General features: G+C 40.3%; 1 protein-coding gene across 12 annotated transcripts in view; it reads right to left on the bottom strand.

Annotated features, from left to right (window-relative positions):
* Positions 1–151: 151 nt before the first annotated feature.
* The window catches only part of tcf3b (transcription factor 3b), a 32,589-nt gene continuing 14,322 nt past the window's right edge, over positions 152–18,418 (bottom strand). For 9 of the 12 annotated variants that reach the window (XM_039810467.1, XM_039810470.1, XM_039810475.1 and 6 more), the window contains 14 exons: positions 17,940–17,986; positions 13,891–13,990; positions 13,693–13,793; positions 13,221–13,344; positions 13,025–13,083; positions 11,989–12,064; positions 11,325–11,386; positions 10,930–11,118; positions 9,887–9,998; positions 9,442–9,586; positions 9,020–9,073; positions 8,465–8,700; positions 8,195–8,346; positions 152–3,646 (listed from right to left, as the gene is read on the bottom strand). In XM_039810467.1, the coding sequence (XP_039666401.1) occupies positions 8,201–8,346; positions 8,465–8,700; positions 9,020–9,073; positions 9,442–9,586; positions 9,887–9,998; positions 10,930–11,118; positions 11,325–11,386; positions 11,989–12,064; positions 13,025–13,083; positions 13,221–13,344; positions 13,693–13,793; positions 13,891–13,990; positions 17,940–17,986 (1,451 nt within the window). In that variant the 3' untranslated portion in view covers positions 152–3,646; positions 8,195–8,200. The remainder of the gene's footprint in view (positions 3,647–8,194; positions 8,347–8,464; positions 8,701–9,019; positions 9,074–9,441; positions 9,587–9,886; positions 9,999–10,929; positions 11,119–11,324; positions 11,387–11,988; positions 12,065–13,024; positions 13,084–13,220; positions 13,345–13,692; positions 13,794–13,890; positions 13,991–17,939; positions 17,987–18,418) is intronic. The other 3 variants (XM_039810472.1, XM_039810480.1, XM_039810471.1) reach the window with 2 other exon arrangements.

Here is an 18,418-nt window from a genome sequence, read left to right as displayed (position 1 = left end):
GCGTTGGCTTTATGAAATCAACTGGCATTTATTTGTATCAGGTCTTGAATTTATATGTGGTGCCTTGGTTGCATAATCATGAAGCTGTCATAAACTCATTTGTTCCCCTAACCGGCAATTGACAATAGCAAATATGAACAAATTCATTTTCCGAACTACAATAAACCCTTTATTACATTGTTTTCCTTTATTTTCCTTTTTATGTATACAATATTCAAAAGCCAGACATTGGAAAAGGTATAATCTGTTATTAAAAATGGCACATTTATTGCTACATTACTGTTATATACAGGACAGTTCTCAACTATATATATTTATATATATATATATATAAAAGAGAGAGAGAGGGTGAGTGAGGCACGCTGAGGACGCTGCAGGAGTCAGTGTCCTCACTCCCAAGATGTCAGGCTCTGTACCTGCGAATGTATTTTAACACTCAATAGTCTCCCCTTTTAGTTCAACAAAGATATGACAAAACTGTTGAAAGCAAGTGTTTTATTACTGCTTTCTTATACCAAAACAAGTTCAAGCCCGTCAACTTAACATTTTCCATCATAATATTGTAATTTTCTGTTGACATCATGTGCTCCTGCAGTGGTTGGCTTGCTTTTCTGCAGATTTCATTGAGTCTATGTCAAGACTCGTAAAGAAATAAGGTCCCCCCCCCCCCAAACAAATAATTTGAGTATGTAGGCTGATGGGATGCTCACAGAATACTAAATGACATCAAGTCAGATTTTCCTTATGGAACAAACCAGCAATATTCAGTACAATTATTGATCTTGTAATATTAAAAAGAAAAACTTCAAATACAACTTTTTGAAAGAAGTGATTAGAACTTCTCACAAAAAGTCACTGTCAATGGCATCAAAGAGCTGGAAGAGTGAAAGGTCTGGAGGTGAAAATAGTCACTGGAAACTATCCTGAATATACTAAAAGTCACTGCAGCAAAGGGCTTGCACTTCGATATACAGAAACTTAAAATGCTCCAAGTCATTAGAGGTTCCAGCTACGACAGAAAATAAAACTCACTCCCTACATTGAAATTGAAGCAACACGTACACTGAAACATGTTAATGTGCATCAAAAGCAGACAATCGGAGCCAAAAGCAGCATCTCTTGAACCCTGTTGTCAAGTGATGTCAAATTATATAGCAATATAGGGCAGATAGAAAGAAAACTCATTAACTGGACCCATTACCTTAACTAAAACAGCAGTTTGGGCAATATAATCCAGTTGAATAATTAGAAAAAAAAGGGAATAAAAACTGAACAAGATCTACATAACATTTATTTATTTAACTAGATACACTGAAAGAAAATCTCTTTATACCATTTAAACTTCTTCCTGAAAAATTGAAAAAGCATTAGGAGAAGGGAGGGTGGGGGAATGAACAAGTACCTCTTTAATCTCCATGATATATGAAATGATATGGATCACAAAATAAAACTGTCTTAAATGAAAATACAAGTTCAGGCACTGATAAGGTATCACTCTCCCATCATGTCATCTTAAGTCTTGAGAATGAAAAGGCCACACTATTGATTTGTATAGGTCTTTTTCTTCATCTCTTTTTGTAGAAATTAAACACACGATGTGCTCTACCTCCCATTTGTGATTACATGTTGGTCAAAACCATTCACAACATGATATGACATGGGAATAACATCATAATAACACTGTTTTGTTCTCCATATTATCCATTACCTTACACCCAAATACGGACGTCTGCCTCCAAATAAATGTACAGGCTACTAAGAAGTGAGCTGCACACGGAGAGCCACTTTGAGGGCAAACATTAGAAAACGGTGAAATGGAAACTAGTATACTGTACTGACAAAACCCAGGAACACAACTTTGAAAATGAAAGTGATCCACATTTGTATGGTAGCTACATTCAAATACCAGTTGCATAATTACTGTTAGAGACAAAAATCTTCCGACATTTTTCCTCAGTGCCTCACTGATAAAGTAAGAAGACTTCAACAAGACTGTGGCACAAAATCCCCCAAATGGAAAGAAAAAAAAAATCATCTGGGTAGCTGATGATACGCCTTACAACTAAAACTGGAATCAAGGATACACCAAACGCTTTTTCATTTATCATCTGTTGACCCTTTTCCTCTGCCGTCCCCGTGTCAAATGTCAAATATCCCCCTTATTCAGCTCATCTACAATACACTCTAAACTTCAAACTAATATTGCCATTTATGTAAAAAATCTACAATGTATAGACTAACAAAAAATATATATTTCATATATATATTTAATTTTGAAAAATGAAACATATCCGAGTAATGTGTGAAGTGAATTTACAAATTACACCTCTCTCAGTAAGAAGTGTGAGAACAAACTTACTCAGGAGGAAGGTGAGGGGCTGTAATTCAGTGGGAATGCTCATTTAGGAAAAGAAAGCCTCCATTACACTGAGGCTTGTCTGCTTCAAACAACTGCGGACTGATGAGACCCCTTCATCAAAAGGAACCCAGATTTTTTTTTTGTCTTTTACAGAACGTCAATTAAGGAGGAAAAACTTGAGCTGTTAATTCTGCTGGCATTGTCAGAAAACCATTTTAGGTAAGTAAGAGCACTAAGTGGTGCTGATCACTTAGCAAGCGTCTCAAATGGCTTTTATACAAGACTTTCAGGGACTGAAATGCACAACAGGTCAACACTTAACTTTTAAGCCTAAACCTATACAACTGTGCTTTGTCTTGTCTTAAGTATGCTTTTGTACATAAAGCAGTACAAACACCTGAACCTATGACAAGGGATTACTGGAGAAACACTAGAATTTGTGGTCAACAAATGGGAAAAAACGGTTTTGAAGTTGACAGACTCTACCACTTGGATAATTCATAACCTTCAAGGAGGGAGTCTTCTATTCCAAGTCTCCAGATGCCTCGTGGGAGGAGACCAGGCATCAGTCAGAGACTTCCTCTAGGTCAGAGTTCCCGTCTTTTAAAAGCTGCTTTTGAACTGTCAAGGCTTTGACCTTTCCATCGCCTTCCCTTCAACACTTGCTGATAAGGTTAAGGAAAAGTCACTGAATTTAGACAATTCAACTTAAACTATGGGCTTGGTTACATAACATATGTAAGACTGTACCATCACGCTGGGAATGACATACATTAAAAATAATTGCTCATACACATAAGCAATCCCACACAATAAATGTTCCTCACATGTAAAGCAATTTGCTTAAATGTCAAATAGAAAACATGTAACAATTAGGCACAAATCCTTGATTCAATTTGTGTTTGTTTAGGTCTCCTTTCTTTCACAAGAGCACCTCTCGGCAGTGTGTGAAGTCCCAATTTGTGGCAGGACAAAATGTACTCCGGTGTTCCATCATCTTTTGGAAACCAAGAAGATTTTTTTTTTTTTACATGTATAAAACAAAGCAAAACTAAAAAAAAAAAAAGTTCTTCACATTTGAGCTTGTAGTCATGGTTGGGAGTGCGACAAACAGGCTGTGTCAGTTTTGGCAGTATGCATGTGTGTACGAGTGTGTGAATGTGCATCTTGAAACTTGAACGGACAATACACAGACATGTCCACATATACACACACACACTGAGAATAATGGGTGGAAGAAATCTGTTAAGGCCACATCCTCTGACAGCCAGGGAAACACCACCAGATCTGTAAAAAGCAAGGACCACAAACATTATGTTGTAGTATTCCTTTACAATAAAGACATCAACAAAATATTGATGACAATACTGAGCCCACTGACTCCTACAAACTAGTCAATGAATATTTTAAGTTATAATCCTTAAGATATTCCCAAAATCTAACCCCCATACCTGCAAACTCAGAAGGGTTGAAAAAGGGGACATTATTCAGTTACCTCTAACGTCCGTTTTCGGAGCATCAGAGAGAAGCGCGTGCATTTAAGTGGCATCTAAATGAGGTACCGAAATCCGCGTTGCTATTCGGTCCGGTAGATAATGGTCGTTAAGCCACCGGTGCCGTAATAGCACCGGGTCTGGGACATCCCCCACCTCCCCGAATAAAAACTCTTCGGATCTACACGATTTCATGTGGATGACATTTTCCCATTCAAAACGGCGATTTTCGCCGAAAAGCAATGTATTTACATTTAGTAGTTGTGTTTTCATTGTTTGTGGGAGATTCCGCCTTCCCATGCTGGATTCTAGTTGCCCTTCCACACGAGGGATTCAAGGGAAATTGCTGCTCTTTCAAAAGAAACATGTTCTACTCCTGCTCCTTAACATTTAAAGCATTCAACTGGCAAAACATGGAGTGGCTGTAATCGTAAAGCAGCCACAGGTAAGACCATGTATTTGTGACTACGGTTAGTGCAGAGAGCGATTGTCTATCAAAAATGCATCTACATAACAAGACAACACTCAGGATCAGTTTTAAATATTGCAGGAAGTAATGGAACAAGAAGAAGCAAGCAGTTAGATGAAGAGCAAGCGGTTAGATAAAGAGCTACAGGCTGCACACCTACTGCTCATCAAGGTAACCAACTTTACTGAGTCCTGCTGTTGTGTTGATAACTGCATGTGCATCTTTAAATTAGATAGCGATTGCTCATGGAATGATGGGAAAAGACCAATTATAGACTTTTTTTGGCAACTCTTGTTGCATTTCTGACAAAACCGGTAGTCCAGGAGTATTTTCTTTCCCAAGAATTCTGGGACTTGTAGTACTGAACAAGGGCTGCACGATATTTTGTTTCATTGTCTACATCGCAATGTGCGCATGTGCGATAGTCACATTGCAGGACTTTGCGATGTTGACGCTACAACTTCTCTGCTGCTTGATAAAAAAGAAACTTTCACCGTTCTCCTTTTGTTACCGGCCGAGCCTTCCCCTTTAAGACAGGCCGCTGACAGTGATGCACATGCTTTTCCATGGGTAGTAAAGCTACAGTGGTCAGAAGTTTTTTTTATGTTCGCTGCAAAGACAAACTAAATCACCTGATTACTGCAACGTAATCACGACATCTCCCGGCCATTTTTCACCGCAGAAAGCTGCTACCAGCCTGGCTAAAGCTAATAAAGTTTGCCTAAAGAAACAAGGAGTCTGTCCCAACTAATGTTACGGTTCGGAGCCGCGACGCTGGAACCGTAATATGAAGGTAAATATGGTGCAAAACGTGAGAGCTTGTAGAATACAATGTGAGAACTTGCAGAACAAAAAAATTTAACTTGTATGTTAAAATTTGCACTTGTAAAATAAAAATTTGCACTTGTAAAATAAAAATGTGCACTTGTAAAATAAAAATGTGCACTTGTAAAATAAAAATGTGCACTTGTAAAAATTATTCACATTTGAAGTCACAAAAGAAAAAAACATGAGAGCTTGTAAAAAAATCTGAACTTGTAAATTGGAAATTTGCACTTGTAGAAAAAATATTCACAAATGTGTAGATTGATATTTGCATGAACACAATGACAGCTGCAAACTTGTAATGCAACATTTACTCATGTACTTTTTTTTTACTCAGGTTGATTTTCCATCACAACCACAACTCAGTGATTACAACCTCTCGAATCTGTCACTGTATGCGCTCTCGCATCACCAAGAGGGCGAATCTCGCCTCGACTTTTGCAACACTTGTTGCGATACATTTGGCGCAAAACTAATTTGTACCTGTGGACTTAGGCTGTGGAGCTCTGATCAACAAGAGAACGGGGAAAGCAGGGTTTCTATCGCCAGATGAGGGACAACTCTGTCCGGCTTATTTAGCTTATGTCGCATGGAAGCCTGGTTGAATAGCAAGCTGAACGTTAGCTAACTAACCAACCAGCCTGATTCTAAATAAATACCTTTTAATTATCTTAACACTTTTTAACAGTCAAACTGAAACACTGGCGGTGAGCTCCAGGTCCTGCAGACGGACCGTCACCAGCGGGTATCGGCCAGCGGGAGCAACATCGCTATTATTGCCAGAAAGCTGCTGCCGACCTCGACCTGCAGTCGGAGCTCCAGCGGGACGCGGAGCCCCGCGACCGGTAGCTCACCGCTAGTGTTGGTGGAATAGCAAGCTAGCGTTAAACTAACCAGCTTCTAAATAAATACCTTTTAGTTATCTAAACACTTTAACAGTCAAACTGAAACACTGGCGGTGAGCTCCAGGTCCTGCAGCCGCAGACGGACCGTCATCAGCGGGTAACACGCGTGCCGTTCTGCATCCCTGCCAAGACTTCCATCCATAAGGGGAAATAATGATTTTATAAGGCAAAGTAGCTACTGTTTAATTAAAATGTAGGCTATATACATTCCTTTGTCATGTTCATCAATGATGATTATAATTTTACAACGTTTAGAGACATCAATGTTTTATCAGACTATCATTTCCTTGCTACCTGGGTGCAAATCTCGGCAGCAACGAGGGTTAAGAAATGACGCATTATTCGGCAAAAATAATTACGCTGCCCGCGAGGTGGATGTAATTCTGCAGAAGCTATTGTTGCTGCCTGCGGGTGCAATGATTGGCAGTGAGGCACAACATCAGCAAAGCAAGCTGTGGTCATGGCCGGGGATGTGCCGATGCTACCGGTGTGCGGGGCTCTCTGTGTCCCGCTGGAGCTCCGACTGCAGGTCGAGGTCGGCAGCGGGCTTTCTGGCAATAATAGCGATGTTGTTCGCTGGCCGATACCCGCTGGTGACGGTCCGTCTGCAGGACCTGGAGCTCACCGCCAGTGTTTCAGTTTGACTGTTAAAAAGTGTTAAGATAATTAAAAGGTATTTATTTAGAATCAGGCTGGTTGGTTAGTTAGCTAACGCTAGCTTGCTATTCAACCAGGCTTCCGTGCGACATAGCTAAATAAGCCGGACAGAGTTGTCCCTCATCTGGCGATAGAAACCCTGCTTTCCCCGTTCTGTTGGATCAGAGCTCCACAGCCTAAGTCCACAGGTACAAATTAGTTTTGCACCAAATGTATCGCAACAAGTGTTGCAAAGTCGAGGCGCAGATTCCTCTTTGTGATGCGGAGAGCGCATACAGTGACAGATTCGAGAGGTTGTAATCACTGAGTTGTGGTTGTGATGGAAAATCAACCTGAGTAAAAAAAAAGTACATGAGTAAATGTTGCATTACAAGTTTGCAGCTGTCATTGTGTTCATGCAAATATCAATCTACACATTTGTGAATTTTTTTCTACAAGTGCAAATTTCAATTTAACAATTTTTTTATAAGTTCAGATTTTTTTACAAGCTCTCATGTTTTTTTTCTTTTTGTGACTTCAAATGTGAATAATTTTTACAAGTGCAAATTTTATTTTACAAGTGCACATTTTTATTTTACAAGTGCAAATTTTTATTTTACAAGTGCAAATTTTAACATACAAGTTAAATTTTTTTGTTCTGCAAGTTCTCACATTGTATTCTACAAGCTCTCACGTTTTGCACCATATTTACCTTCATACCGTAACACTAATCTACAACAGCAGCCTGTGTCTGATATAACGGAATTTACACAGATTTAAGTGTTCTTGGATGCACAGTTTGTTGCTAGTGCATGACATGCAGGCTCTGCATGCACAGCAAACCAATCACGATCAATGTTGATCAATTTATCAAACAACCAAAGCAGGCCCTGCTAGTCGACCACAACCTGAAATTTAGAGGAAGCAACATGCATGCATTATTAATATTATTCACTTTAACCTGGATTGATAGTATTATATGAATACAATTGAGTCATGTCAGTCAGTGTGTTTCTTCCTAAATCTAAATTCCCTCTCCAAAATCTCTTCAGAATAGTAGTCACAGCGCTTACTTGCTTTGATGTTTGTAAAGCATTCAAGTTCAACAAAGAATGGTTCACACATTTCATTTTCTACGTAGATGCACTCTCCTACAAAAATCACCCCAGTAATCGAGAATTATTTATTATATCCAAATGGAGCTATTTATGTCATCTTGTAAAAATTAGTCTCTTTTCATATCGCAATATATATCGCAGGAAAAAAAATATCGCAATGTCAGTTTTTTCCAATGTCGTGCAGCCCTATACTGAACCGCACTTGCAGTTACCACCAGTAACCATGGGTGTTGCCAAAATCAACTGAGACTGAAATCTTAAGGATTATAACTTTAATGTTATTGTAGGTAAAAAAAATAAAATAAAATAAAAATAAAAATAAAAAACCTATAACATACAAAGTGTTACATCCTCAATAATCAGTTCAGTAGCCAATCCTTAAGGCCTACCTGGTGTTACATGTGGCCAACTGGGTTGTGGCCATCTCCTCCCATACTAGGATGGCCTCCTGAGAGCTGCATGGGTGCTTCACCCACCACCCCAGACACCTTCTCCTCCTCACGGCGTTTTAAACATGCTGCCTTAGGGTTAAGGTTACGCTCTGACAGGGGAAGAAGGGAAAACAGAAACAGGCCTTCTCAGTATAAAACAATTACTGGATTTAACATAGGTAAACACAACTGTGCTTCCCATTCATGATGTGCTGCTTGCAGACTGACCTCTGACTTGCTGTTCTAAATTGAGGATGACATTGACGGCTTGGTGCAGGATGAGAAGTTTGGTCTGAGGTTTGTCGTGGCTGAGGTGCAGCTGGCACATCCTCCCAAGCTCTTTAAATGCTTCGTTGATGTCCCGTACTCTGAGACGCTCGCGGGCATTGTTAGCCACTCGCCGTTCCTTCTCACGCTCCATCTTCACCTCAGGAGGAAGGTCCTCGTCATCTTCGTCCTCCAGACTAGTTACAAAAACAGATGAAATGATGAAGCCAAAGGTAGAAAGACATTTCAAGACATACCATCAAATACCTTAGTGTGACCTTATGACTAGCATTCAGCTACTTTAAATTTAGCATCAATAGCAGGGACTGTACACCCACAGTTAAACTTTGTACTGAATGCATACTATATAAAAAGGGAATCCTTGAAAAACATTATCCAAGATATCATTTTATATCTATGATTCTACCAATCAAAAGTCAGATTTTCAACACCAGCTTCACAATGTGCAAGAGCCCACAAAGCACAAGAAATTGCCCCTCTATTGGAGAAACTTACTCATCTTTCTGGTCTGAAAGGCTAGAGAGCATCTGGAGGGTCAACGCCTCCTTTCTGAAAGCGTGACATGAAGGGAAGGGGGATTTCAACATTGTTAAATACCTAACATAGTCTGGGCAATCAGTGGGGCACACAGCAAAGAGGAGATGACTAAGATGAATAACATTGTCTTAGTCATTTAACAGCTGACATGTGGAACCTTGCAGCAGAAATTTCCGTTAAGTTCCGTTATATTTTCACACTTGGCAATTGTGTCAAGACAATCTCCGCCTTTGTGGGATACAATTTTTTATTTCATGCCATTAAATTCAGTAAGTGCAGTTTTTTTTTCCTCTCTTTTTTTAAATGCAGTTTTATAAAGTTTTTGATTAAAAACACAAATCTAGAGCACAAAGACTAGAAAACAGTAAGGACCACCTTACCTTCGACTGCGTGCTGCCTTGGACTCCTTTTTTTCGTCTTCGGATTTGTCTGCAACAGATGAGTTTTCATCATCCTCTTTGTCTTCTCTTTTGATGTCTGAGCTGCTAGAGGAGTGTGTGGAGCGGGCCAAACCACCAGGGAGACCTAGGGACAAACACATAGCTGTTAGAATGTTCCAAAGTACTGAAACATCTCTAAAGAGGGGATGTGATACAACAGACGAACATGGAAAGCTAATAAAGTTAAGCAGAGATCACTGAAGAATTCTCAAATGCATATCACTGTGTATGTACACAAGCTTTGCCACAAAACCAAATGTTTTGATTTCAACACCCAGATACTCAATCATGATACGACTAAATACAAGACCTACTATGGTGCAGTTTTACTGAACAACAACGGACATGCTCTACTGTACGTAACAAGATATCTATTTGGGCTTACTGGTAAAGCCTTCCGGCTGGCCAACTGGCGGTGTGGGTCCGGATGCGTGATGACCATGCAGAAGAGTGCTGCTGGGAGGAAGGCCTGTGGGCTCCTCGTGTTTCCCTCCTTGCTGGTGAAGGTAGAGAAGCACATGATGTGGCCAGACATATCATAACTACACCCTTAGGAAAACAGACTGCCACTTCAAGACATAATGAGAGAGAAAAAATAACTCAACGTGTCCACAACTGTGTGAGAGCAAATATTTAATTATTGATGTTGCTCATTAAAAATGTTATAGGTTTTTTGCAAACATCTTTTTGGTGTAACCAATGTTAATTAAAGGAGAAGGGTGCCATTGTCATTTCTAAGCACCTAGATACATAGAAACTTTATTTGCCCATTGCATTTAACCCATCCTATATACAGGAGCAGTGGGCAGCCGCAGTGCACGGGGACCATTCCATTTAACTCACTAAAACAAGATGCATAAAAATACCATTTACTCCTAATTGCTTGCAATTTTACTTTGGGCCAGCAGATGGCACAAATGATAATACATTTGACATTTTTTGTTCTTCATGGAAATTAAATTAATTGCATTAGGAATGCAATTTCTTTGTTTTTTTTCCTCATATTTTCTTGCTAATTAGAACAGAAAACTAATTTCTTCTAAAAGGCGATTTAATACCATAAAATCAAGGTACCCTATCAATCAATACTTCAAAGTGTATTGCACGTTACGATTCTTGTAAGCCAAGTTACAAACAACATATAGTAGGTTTATTTCAACCTCGATAAAGACCGCTTCTTCAGCAATGGCTGATGGAATGAGCATGTACTTCCAACACAATTCAATCTCCATTATGTCAGTAAGAAAACAAACTTCTTGCAGAGAGGTTTCAGGAGTGTTGATTGATATTATGTACGTGATCAAATTAACCACAAACACATATTAAGACCTTTGTTTGCTTCATGTTTGTCATTTATAATCAGAAGTCCAAGTCTCTTTTGAACACGCACACAAATGAAACACAATTTGAGCAGCGTAGGTGACTCACCATGGCAGGATGTCTGTTGCTGAGGGCAAGGCTTGCATTGGGAAAAGCTGGAGAGAGGCCCCCGAGGCCCCCGTTGTGTACTGCAGAGAGCAGGCTGTGCATGTCGGGGGCACCCTCTAAGCCCTGGCCCACAGCATGGCTACGCAGTACATGGATGGCCTCCTCCAAACGGTCCTCCATTTTACTCTGCTAAATAAACACAATAAGCGTGCACTTAGATATCAATATAACAACAGAATACAAGTCAAAGAAACAGTTTACATTATACATGCACAGTATGTTTCTGAGAAATAATTAATTGCACTGTACTGTGTACTTAACTAAAATAAGAATATATTATGGCAACCTCTCGCTTCAAATTAACTTTGATGTGGCAGAGAAATGTTTTAACATACCAGTGTGTGTGGTTGCCCTTCATAGTTGGGTGTGGTTGGTCTTTGCCACTGAGACTGAGCTCCTGTAGAGAGAAATATTGGGAAAGTGTATAGTGGTAATTCTTAACTTTACAGCAGATGGAGCTGCAGACACATTTCTGTGCTGAAGAATATTAAACATGCAGAGGATCATTTTTGCTCCAACAATTTCAACTGATTCATTTTTGTGTGCCAAAAACAAGGTTGCAATCAAACTGAACAAGTTAAATAAATTGGACAGATGTAGGTATTCTGTGGCTGAAATTGAAATATTATCCAAATTTGTGGTTGCATGAGTGAGAATAAAGCACAGGATAAAACCACCTGAACTGAGTTTACCAACCTTCTGATTGGCAAAATTTACTCAGCTGTTAGGTTGACAAGAATCTTGCATCAAAGCAAGATAGTACCTAAATGATGCGGGTAAAATAAAGACAAGGTCTTTCAAAAGACTAAATAATGTGTTTATGAAAATGCAGATTTTTTTGATATTGGTGTTTTAGATGACACATTACGGGGTGATTGGAGATTAAATGCCTTTAAGTGCCTCGGCATAACACATTAAAACCTCAAAAGGTTGACTTTTCATATACAAGTAGAAACAATTTGACGCTCTTATGATCTATATGTAATAATCGAACTGTACCTGCAATAGCCTGAGGAGATCCAGGAGTAGACGGAGCCGAGGAGAAGTTATTACTGTTGTGGTCCGACGGGTAAATCTGAAAGAATTGGTCAAAACACCCCAACATTATGGCACACCTTAAGAATACATTACATTGCATTTTAGTCAAACAGTGAACTATGGCTGGACAATGTGTCACCACAATAGATTTTTCTACATGAAATAATGTTTCTATATCATTAAAGATGCACCGATTACAACTTTCTAGGCCGATTACGATTTTCATTGAGTTAGGCGAGCCAATACCGATTTTAGCCGATTCCAATTTCATTTTTTCGAACCACCATTTTGCACGAGGTTCCCTACATGTGCAAGAATAGCACGGACACGCACTTCACACCTCGAGCGGGTACGAGCGACACACGCGTCCGTGTGGGCGTGCGTCCTTGTGAAACCGTAACTCGTATCACTTATGTTGTCAGTTAATTGTAGTATTGATCGGCATGAAATTGGCATATGTCAGACTGACCTGCCGGTCGCCGGTGATGGCCGAGCACATGAAAACCGGCCAATTCCAGTCACCGGCCAGTCTATCGGTACATCTCTATATATATCATACAATATTTATCTTGAATCAAAATCAGACTTGAGAATTGTTTGTACACTTTAAAACTGAGTACTATATTATTAGGTCCTTGAAGTATTATTACTATTATTAGGTCCTTGACTATTATTACTATTAATAAATTGTAAAAAATTATTAGGTCCTTGAATTTAACGGATTTTCACTGAAGACGTGCCTTCAGCAAATTTTAAAATGGACATTCATCTGTTTTGAAGGAACAACCAAAATAATGCTAAACCACTGATGAAAATGTTTTGACGGTCACCATTCTTAGTTAAAATTTGTACTCATTTGTTCTCTTGCCACACAAATCTACATCAGAGATTTTCACTTGAGAGGAAATAAAACAAAATTACTGTAATTGTTTCATTGCCCAGCACTAAAAAAGAAAGAAGAAAAAAAAAAAAGAATAACAAACAGAAAAAAACTCACTGAGGCAAGAGCCTTTCCAATTTCATCTCCGGAACTGCCAGCTGTGGTGCCTCGGTTGGCTGCAGAGACAAAATAAATAATGTGAGTCAGATGATCCGGTAATTTGTTTTTGAGAAAAGAAAAGAAAAAAATCAAATGACCATGGGACAGACACTACCAAGATACTAGTGTGATAAGTTCATTTTAAGTTCCTTACCCATGATGCCTTCTCCGTTGATGGTGGGTGTGTGATTGTAGGTGGTGGGGGCTGAGTGGAAGCCGTTGACATCGCTGCCATGCAGAGGATAGTTCTGTGGGGACAGAGGCAGGGGTTGACGCTTCTGGAAAGGGGATACAAGTAGCTTCATAAGGCACAGACCCCTCACAGAAAAATAAACAAATGTGACAAATGCTTCATGAAGGAAGACTAAGGTTTATTTATTCAACCTTATGTAGTACCTAAAATGTTAACCGGTAATTTAGTTCATGCATCTCATATGATATGTGGTTTTATTAAAGAAAATTTACTTTTTACACTTTTGAAGAACAGACGCTAAAGTCTTCGCTCTCAGTGAAAGGTTATCCCTTGGAGTTCACCACATAATTTCCTTACAAGCAACACTAGAAGACGTGAGCCATAATAAAAACAAAGCAATACATGATTGAAAATTGAGGCCTTTTCTACACACCATCCTGTCCTGTGGGTTAATTGCAGAGAAGGAGCCTGGCTGTCCAATGTGAGGAGAGTTACCCAGCATGGCAGAGTAGCCAGAAGACGACCAGGGGTCTTCTGAGAAAAGCGGAGACACATTTGCAAATGTGAAAAACACCTTCACAAATAGGATCACAGAACAAATGACTTCCATTGATGATATGTGGAACATTACCTTGCATATAGAAAGAGCCAGGGTAGACAGCTCCAGGCTTAGCACCAGGATATCCTCCATTGTCTCTTGCATACTCATCACCAGATGTGGAAGCATATACCTAAACAAACATGCATACAGTAAGCAGTTAGACTGTGACTTAAAAAAGGTGTATGTATGTATGTATGTATGTGAGTTGGACATGTATCAACAGTTGGACATCTGATTCTGGATTTGCAGCCCTGAGCATGATGAGAGACAAAGTACTAAGGTATCAATCCACCCTGTCCTTGCTTTTGAAAAGCATTTAATTACAATAGCTTCAAGTGGCCACAAGATGGCAAGAGGGAGTCTGTCGGGAGTGGAGGCAAGCCGGCTTCTTGTCTGTGGAGGAGAACACAGCGGCCATGCCATGCTGGGCACAGCGACGGCTTGAATCCCAGTGCACAGTGAGCACTTCCTCTAGCTCCCAGGACCCTAGTGACATCGCCCTGCCTAGACTGCAGCCCCTCCCTTCTCACACACACACACACACACACACACACACACACACACACACACACACACACATGAGAAGCCCTCAGTTTCTCAACACCAGTCACCACTCAGTCCGTCTTTTCCTCTCCTTCTCAGTGGAACATGGCAGATAGAGGAAAAGAACGGAGGCTATGCTGCAAAGAATGCTAATCCAGAGAAGGGATTTTTTCTGTAATTTGATTTAACAGGGAGAAGTGGAAAGGGAATGGAGAGATGCACTTCTAATTACAGAGCCATCTGCCTGTTCCTGGACCACATCCAACTCCACAGGCAGCTGGGCTGAGGAGAGGGAGCGAAGAGAGGGAGAGAGAGAGAGAGAGAGAGAGAGAGAGAGAGAGAGAGAGAGAGAGAGAGAGAGAGAGAGAGAAGTGGGTAGGGGGTGGCAAGGGGGCAAGGGGGAGGATTGAGGGGAAAAAATGAAGGCCCTGATGATTTATGAAATGGGTAGAGAGATAAGGGGTGTTGAAGGGGGACAGGAGAAGGTAATCTAAATGACTTAAACAAAGCTTGATATGGCCAGGGGAGTGTGAAGGAAACAGGGGATTTAAAATGATCACGGTTAATTCAGGGGAAAACATGACGGAGATGGCTTCATTTAACAATAGGCTTTGAGTTGTTCTTTCACGGGGAACAATGTCGAGTGAATCCTGCTGCTCTAGATGGAAACAGAGCTACACAATGCCTGGTGCTGGATAATTGTATTCTCAGGAAGAAAAGGGATTTCTAGGGTAAAATCCTTAACTAATAGGGGTTTAATGTTATTCAGGTTATGACCGTGTAAAGGTCTCTACACTAGAAGAACATTGGTTGTGGCAAGGGATGGAGAGTAGATGAAGATTAACATCAAACTAACCTCAAACCGCTTTATTCAACCACAAGGGTTTTGTATTAAGTCTATTGGACAACTAGGGGGCAGAAGAGAAGTTGCTCCATGTTTGATTGTTGCAGATAAGAGGGGGTGAAGGTTCATGGGCTTAGGGCAAGGATCTTGTGTACAGGTAGTGGTGGGTTACTGAAGTCCAGGAGCTTGAGGGGAAAGAGAAATATCCTTACACAGTGTAGCTATTACTTGCGCATTTGCTGATTTACAGCAACATGAATTAAGTAAAAAAAGAAAAGAAAAAAAGTAGATAAAGAAAAAAGAAAAGTATGTTGATGGGGTGGTGAAGAGAAGCAGGAAGGGAGGGAGTGTGGGCAGGACGAAAGACCACAGGATCATCATCATCATCAGCAGTCATTAATCTGGGCTCAGACACGGGGCTAAGAGGCCTCGCAAGCATCGCGCCTCACAACTGGGTCACTCACAGGGGGAGGCCCACCCAGGCCATCATGTGGTGAAGCGTAGGCGGAGGGCTGGGGGGAGTGGGGGAGGGGGGTTCACACACAGACATCTCATCATTCGCACTAAAACCACGCGGCCATCGTTCACACTGCAGGGAATGACAGAGGTTCAGACAGTGAAAAAGAGGGGGTTTTGGCCAGACAGAGTGTTCACACTCAATCTTTGTGATGTAGTCACCACAGCGAAGTACGTCTACACACAGAGGTTTCAGCAGCCACTTCAACACAACAACACCCACAGGTGGGGGATAGCACTGATGCCATATGAAATAAAAAGAAAACAGATACCCTTGATTCCTTCAATGAACAACAGATCAAGAAATGAGCTAAGCAGCAAGTTCACCAGGTCCAAGTCTGATCCATCTCCATACCGACTAGTCGTCGATCTGATATGAACCCACCTTATCAATGCAGCCGGCTACAGTAGTTGCATCTGTTGTAACTTAATCTTAAACTAAGAGAGTAAACATAACACTGTTAATGCTTGACTTCATTTCTTGCCAGATTACACATCCATGGCTCTGTGATTTGGACCTAGTCAACCATATAAATCCTTTGAATTTACTTCATCCATGCGTTTAAAAAAAAAAAAAAAAAACACACATCAGCATAGGCATGAGTCCATTTTCTTTTTAACTTTTGTTAGTAGATGTTGCACATATTTTGATAAGATGATTAAATTGTAGGGGAAATTCAGGGCTAATGTGCAGTTATTGCATTTTAAAACCCAATATTTACAAAAACTGGTAAATAACTTCTTCGTCTTAATCTTTCTCTCCTCTGCATGTGTTGCTGGTATACTGCTTCAATGTGCTATGCTGAAACATGGATGCCACAAGTGAGGAGATGCAAAGGTTCCATTTACAGTTTTTCTTTTAGGTCACTCTTGTCATCTGAGAACTACAGTAGCGTGAGGACCTGGTGACAGAAAATGTTTGTGCAATGGCAGTATTTCATATTGATGATCCAGTAGCAGCTCAAGCAGCAAGACTGGGCTCTAATAGCAACAGTAACACAAGCTACTACCTGGTAGGGTTCTTCTGATTTGAAATATCATGTTTGCTATTTTACAAAGCAAAGAATCTGTTGGGACCACAAATACATGCATGTACCTTGAAAAAGCTATGTGGTTTTCAAATTGAGCAAATGGCCTCTGAATCATCTATGATCTACAACAGCTGAAGCTGTATGGACAGACTGGCTGGTAATCAGCACAGAGGACTTAGTGGAAATAATCTAGAAATGGGAATAATGTGGGCAACTGCTGCCTGATTCAAGTCACTTTAAACTAACAGTGAGATACATTCAAACATGTCACAGTGACTTGTGTTTCTAGCTATGTGTGGTTGCCATCATCCGCACATCAGCTGCTGGGAATTCTAGGCCCACTGACAAAATGTGACACTTGGCACAGTAAGTCAAAAGCACTGTATGGTACTTCGTAGCGCTTGGGTCTAGGATTGGAGTTCAATAGCACTTCATTGAATCCAGTATCTATATCTATATCTATATATATATATATATATATATATATATATATATATATATATATACACACACACACATATATATACACTCAAAGCAGGGAAACTTTGATGAGACAGATCACATAGTTGCTATTTAGCCAAACAACTTCTCAAATGCTTTCTACATTGTCCTTAACAAATTCATATGTCTTATTACAAACTTTGAACTTGATCCAAAATTGAACCAGCCACCAAAATCCAATCTACTTGAACCCCTCGTCCACCGGCTACACGAAACATATGAGACATGCGAGTTACCAGACTTGACAAAGTACCTCAAAATCCTATAAAATTGCTCGTCTACATGACAACCCAGACCCTGAACACCACTTGAGTGTGGCGTAGAGACAACTACAGTGATGATGTTATTGGGGCCTAAGTTGCCTGACTGTCAGCTCACAGAGTCTGACTGAGCAGAGGGTCTTTACCCCTGTCTGTCACAGAACTGCTCAAGCAGAGTGGGGAGAGCAGTGTGTAGGTGCGTTTGTCTGTGTGTAGGTGCGTTTGTCTGTGTGTATATGTGGAGCAAGTGTGTGTGTGTGTGTGTGTGAGAGTGAGTGAGTGAGTGAGTGAGTGAGTGAGTGAGTGAGTGAGTGAGTGAGAGAGAGAGAGAGAGAGAGAGAGAGAGAGAGAGAACTGTGAAGGTGAGCAGAAATAAGCTCTCACCGAGGACGGCAGGCCAGGGGGTTTCCGAATCTTCTTTGGCTGGGTTTCTACAGGCAGAGACAGAGAAAAGGGGAAAGAGAGATAAAAACACAAATAAGGACTTAGCAAAGACATTTGCCAATGGTATGTCAGTTCAGGTACAGTCTCTTTATCTGAATAGAATACACACTGAAGCACGTGTATCCTAGTGAGTCTGTCAGTGTGAATGAATGTTGCTGTGCCTTCATCTGTATAAAGCTTTGTGGGGGGGGGGGGGTATAGTAATTTTTCATCTACATTCAACAAATCTTTAATACAAAGAGATTATCAAACACAAATTGCTCATATCTATGCTCCAACATAATATAAAAAGCTAAGAGTTAACATTGGAGCTGAAACAATTAGTTGATTATTCAGTTAGTCAATTCTATTTTGATAATCGATGAATGGTTTAACAAATTGAATTTGGAAATTGTGATGCAATATTTTCACCATTTTCT

The sequence above is a fragment of the Perca fluviatilis genome, chromosome 9 (genome assembly GCF_010015445.1).
Source record: "Perca fluviatilis chromosome 9, GENO_Pfluv_1.0, whole genome shotgun sequence".
Lineage (NCBI taxonomy): Eukaryota > Metazoa > Chordata > Actinopteri > Perciformes > Percidae > Perca > Perca fluviatilis.
This window is presented reverse-complemented; position numbering and strand designations above follow the sequence as displayed.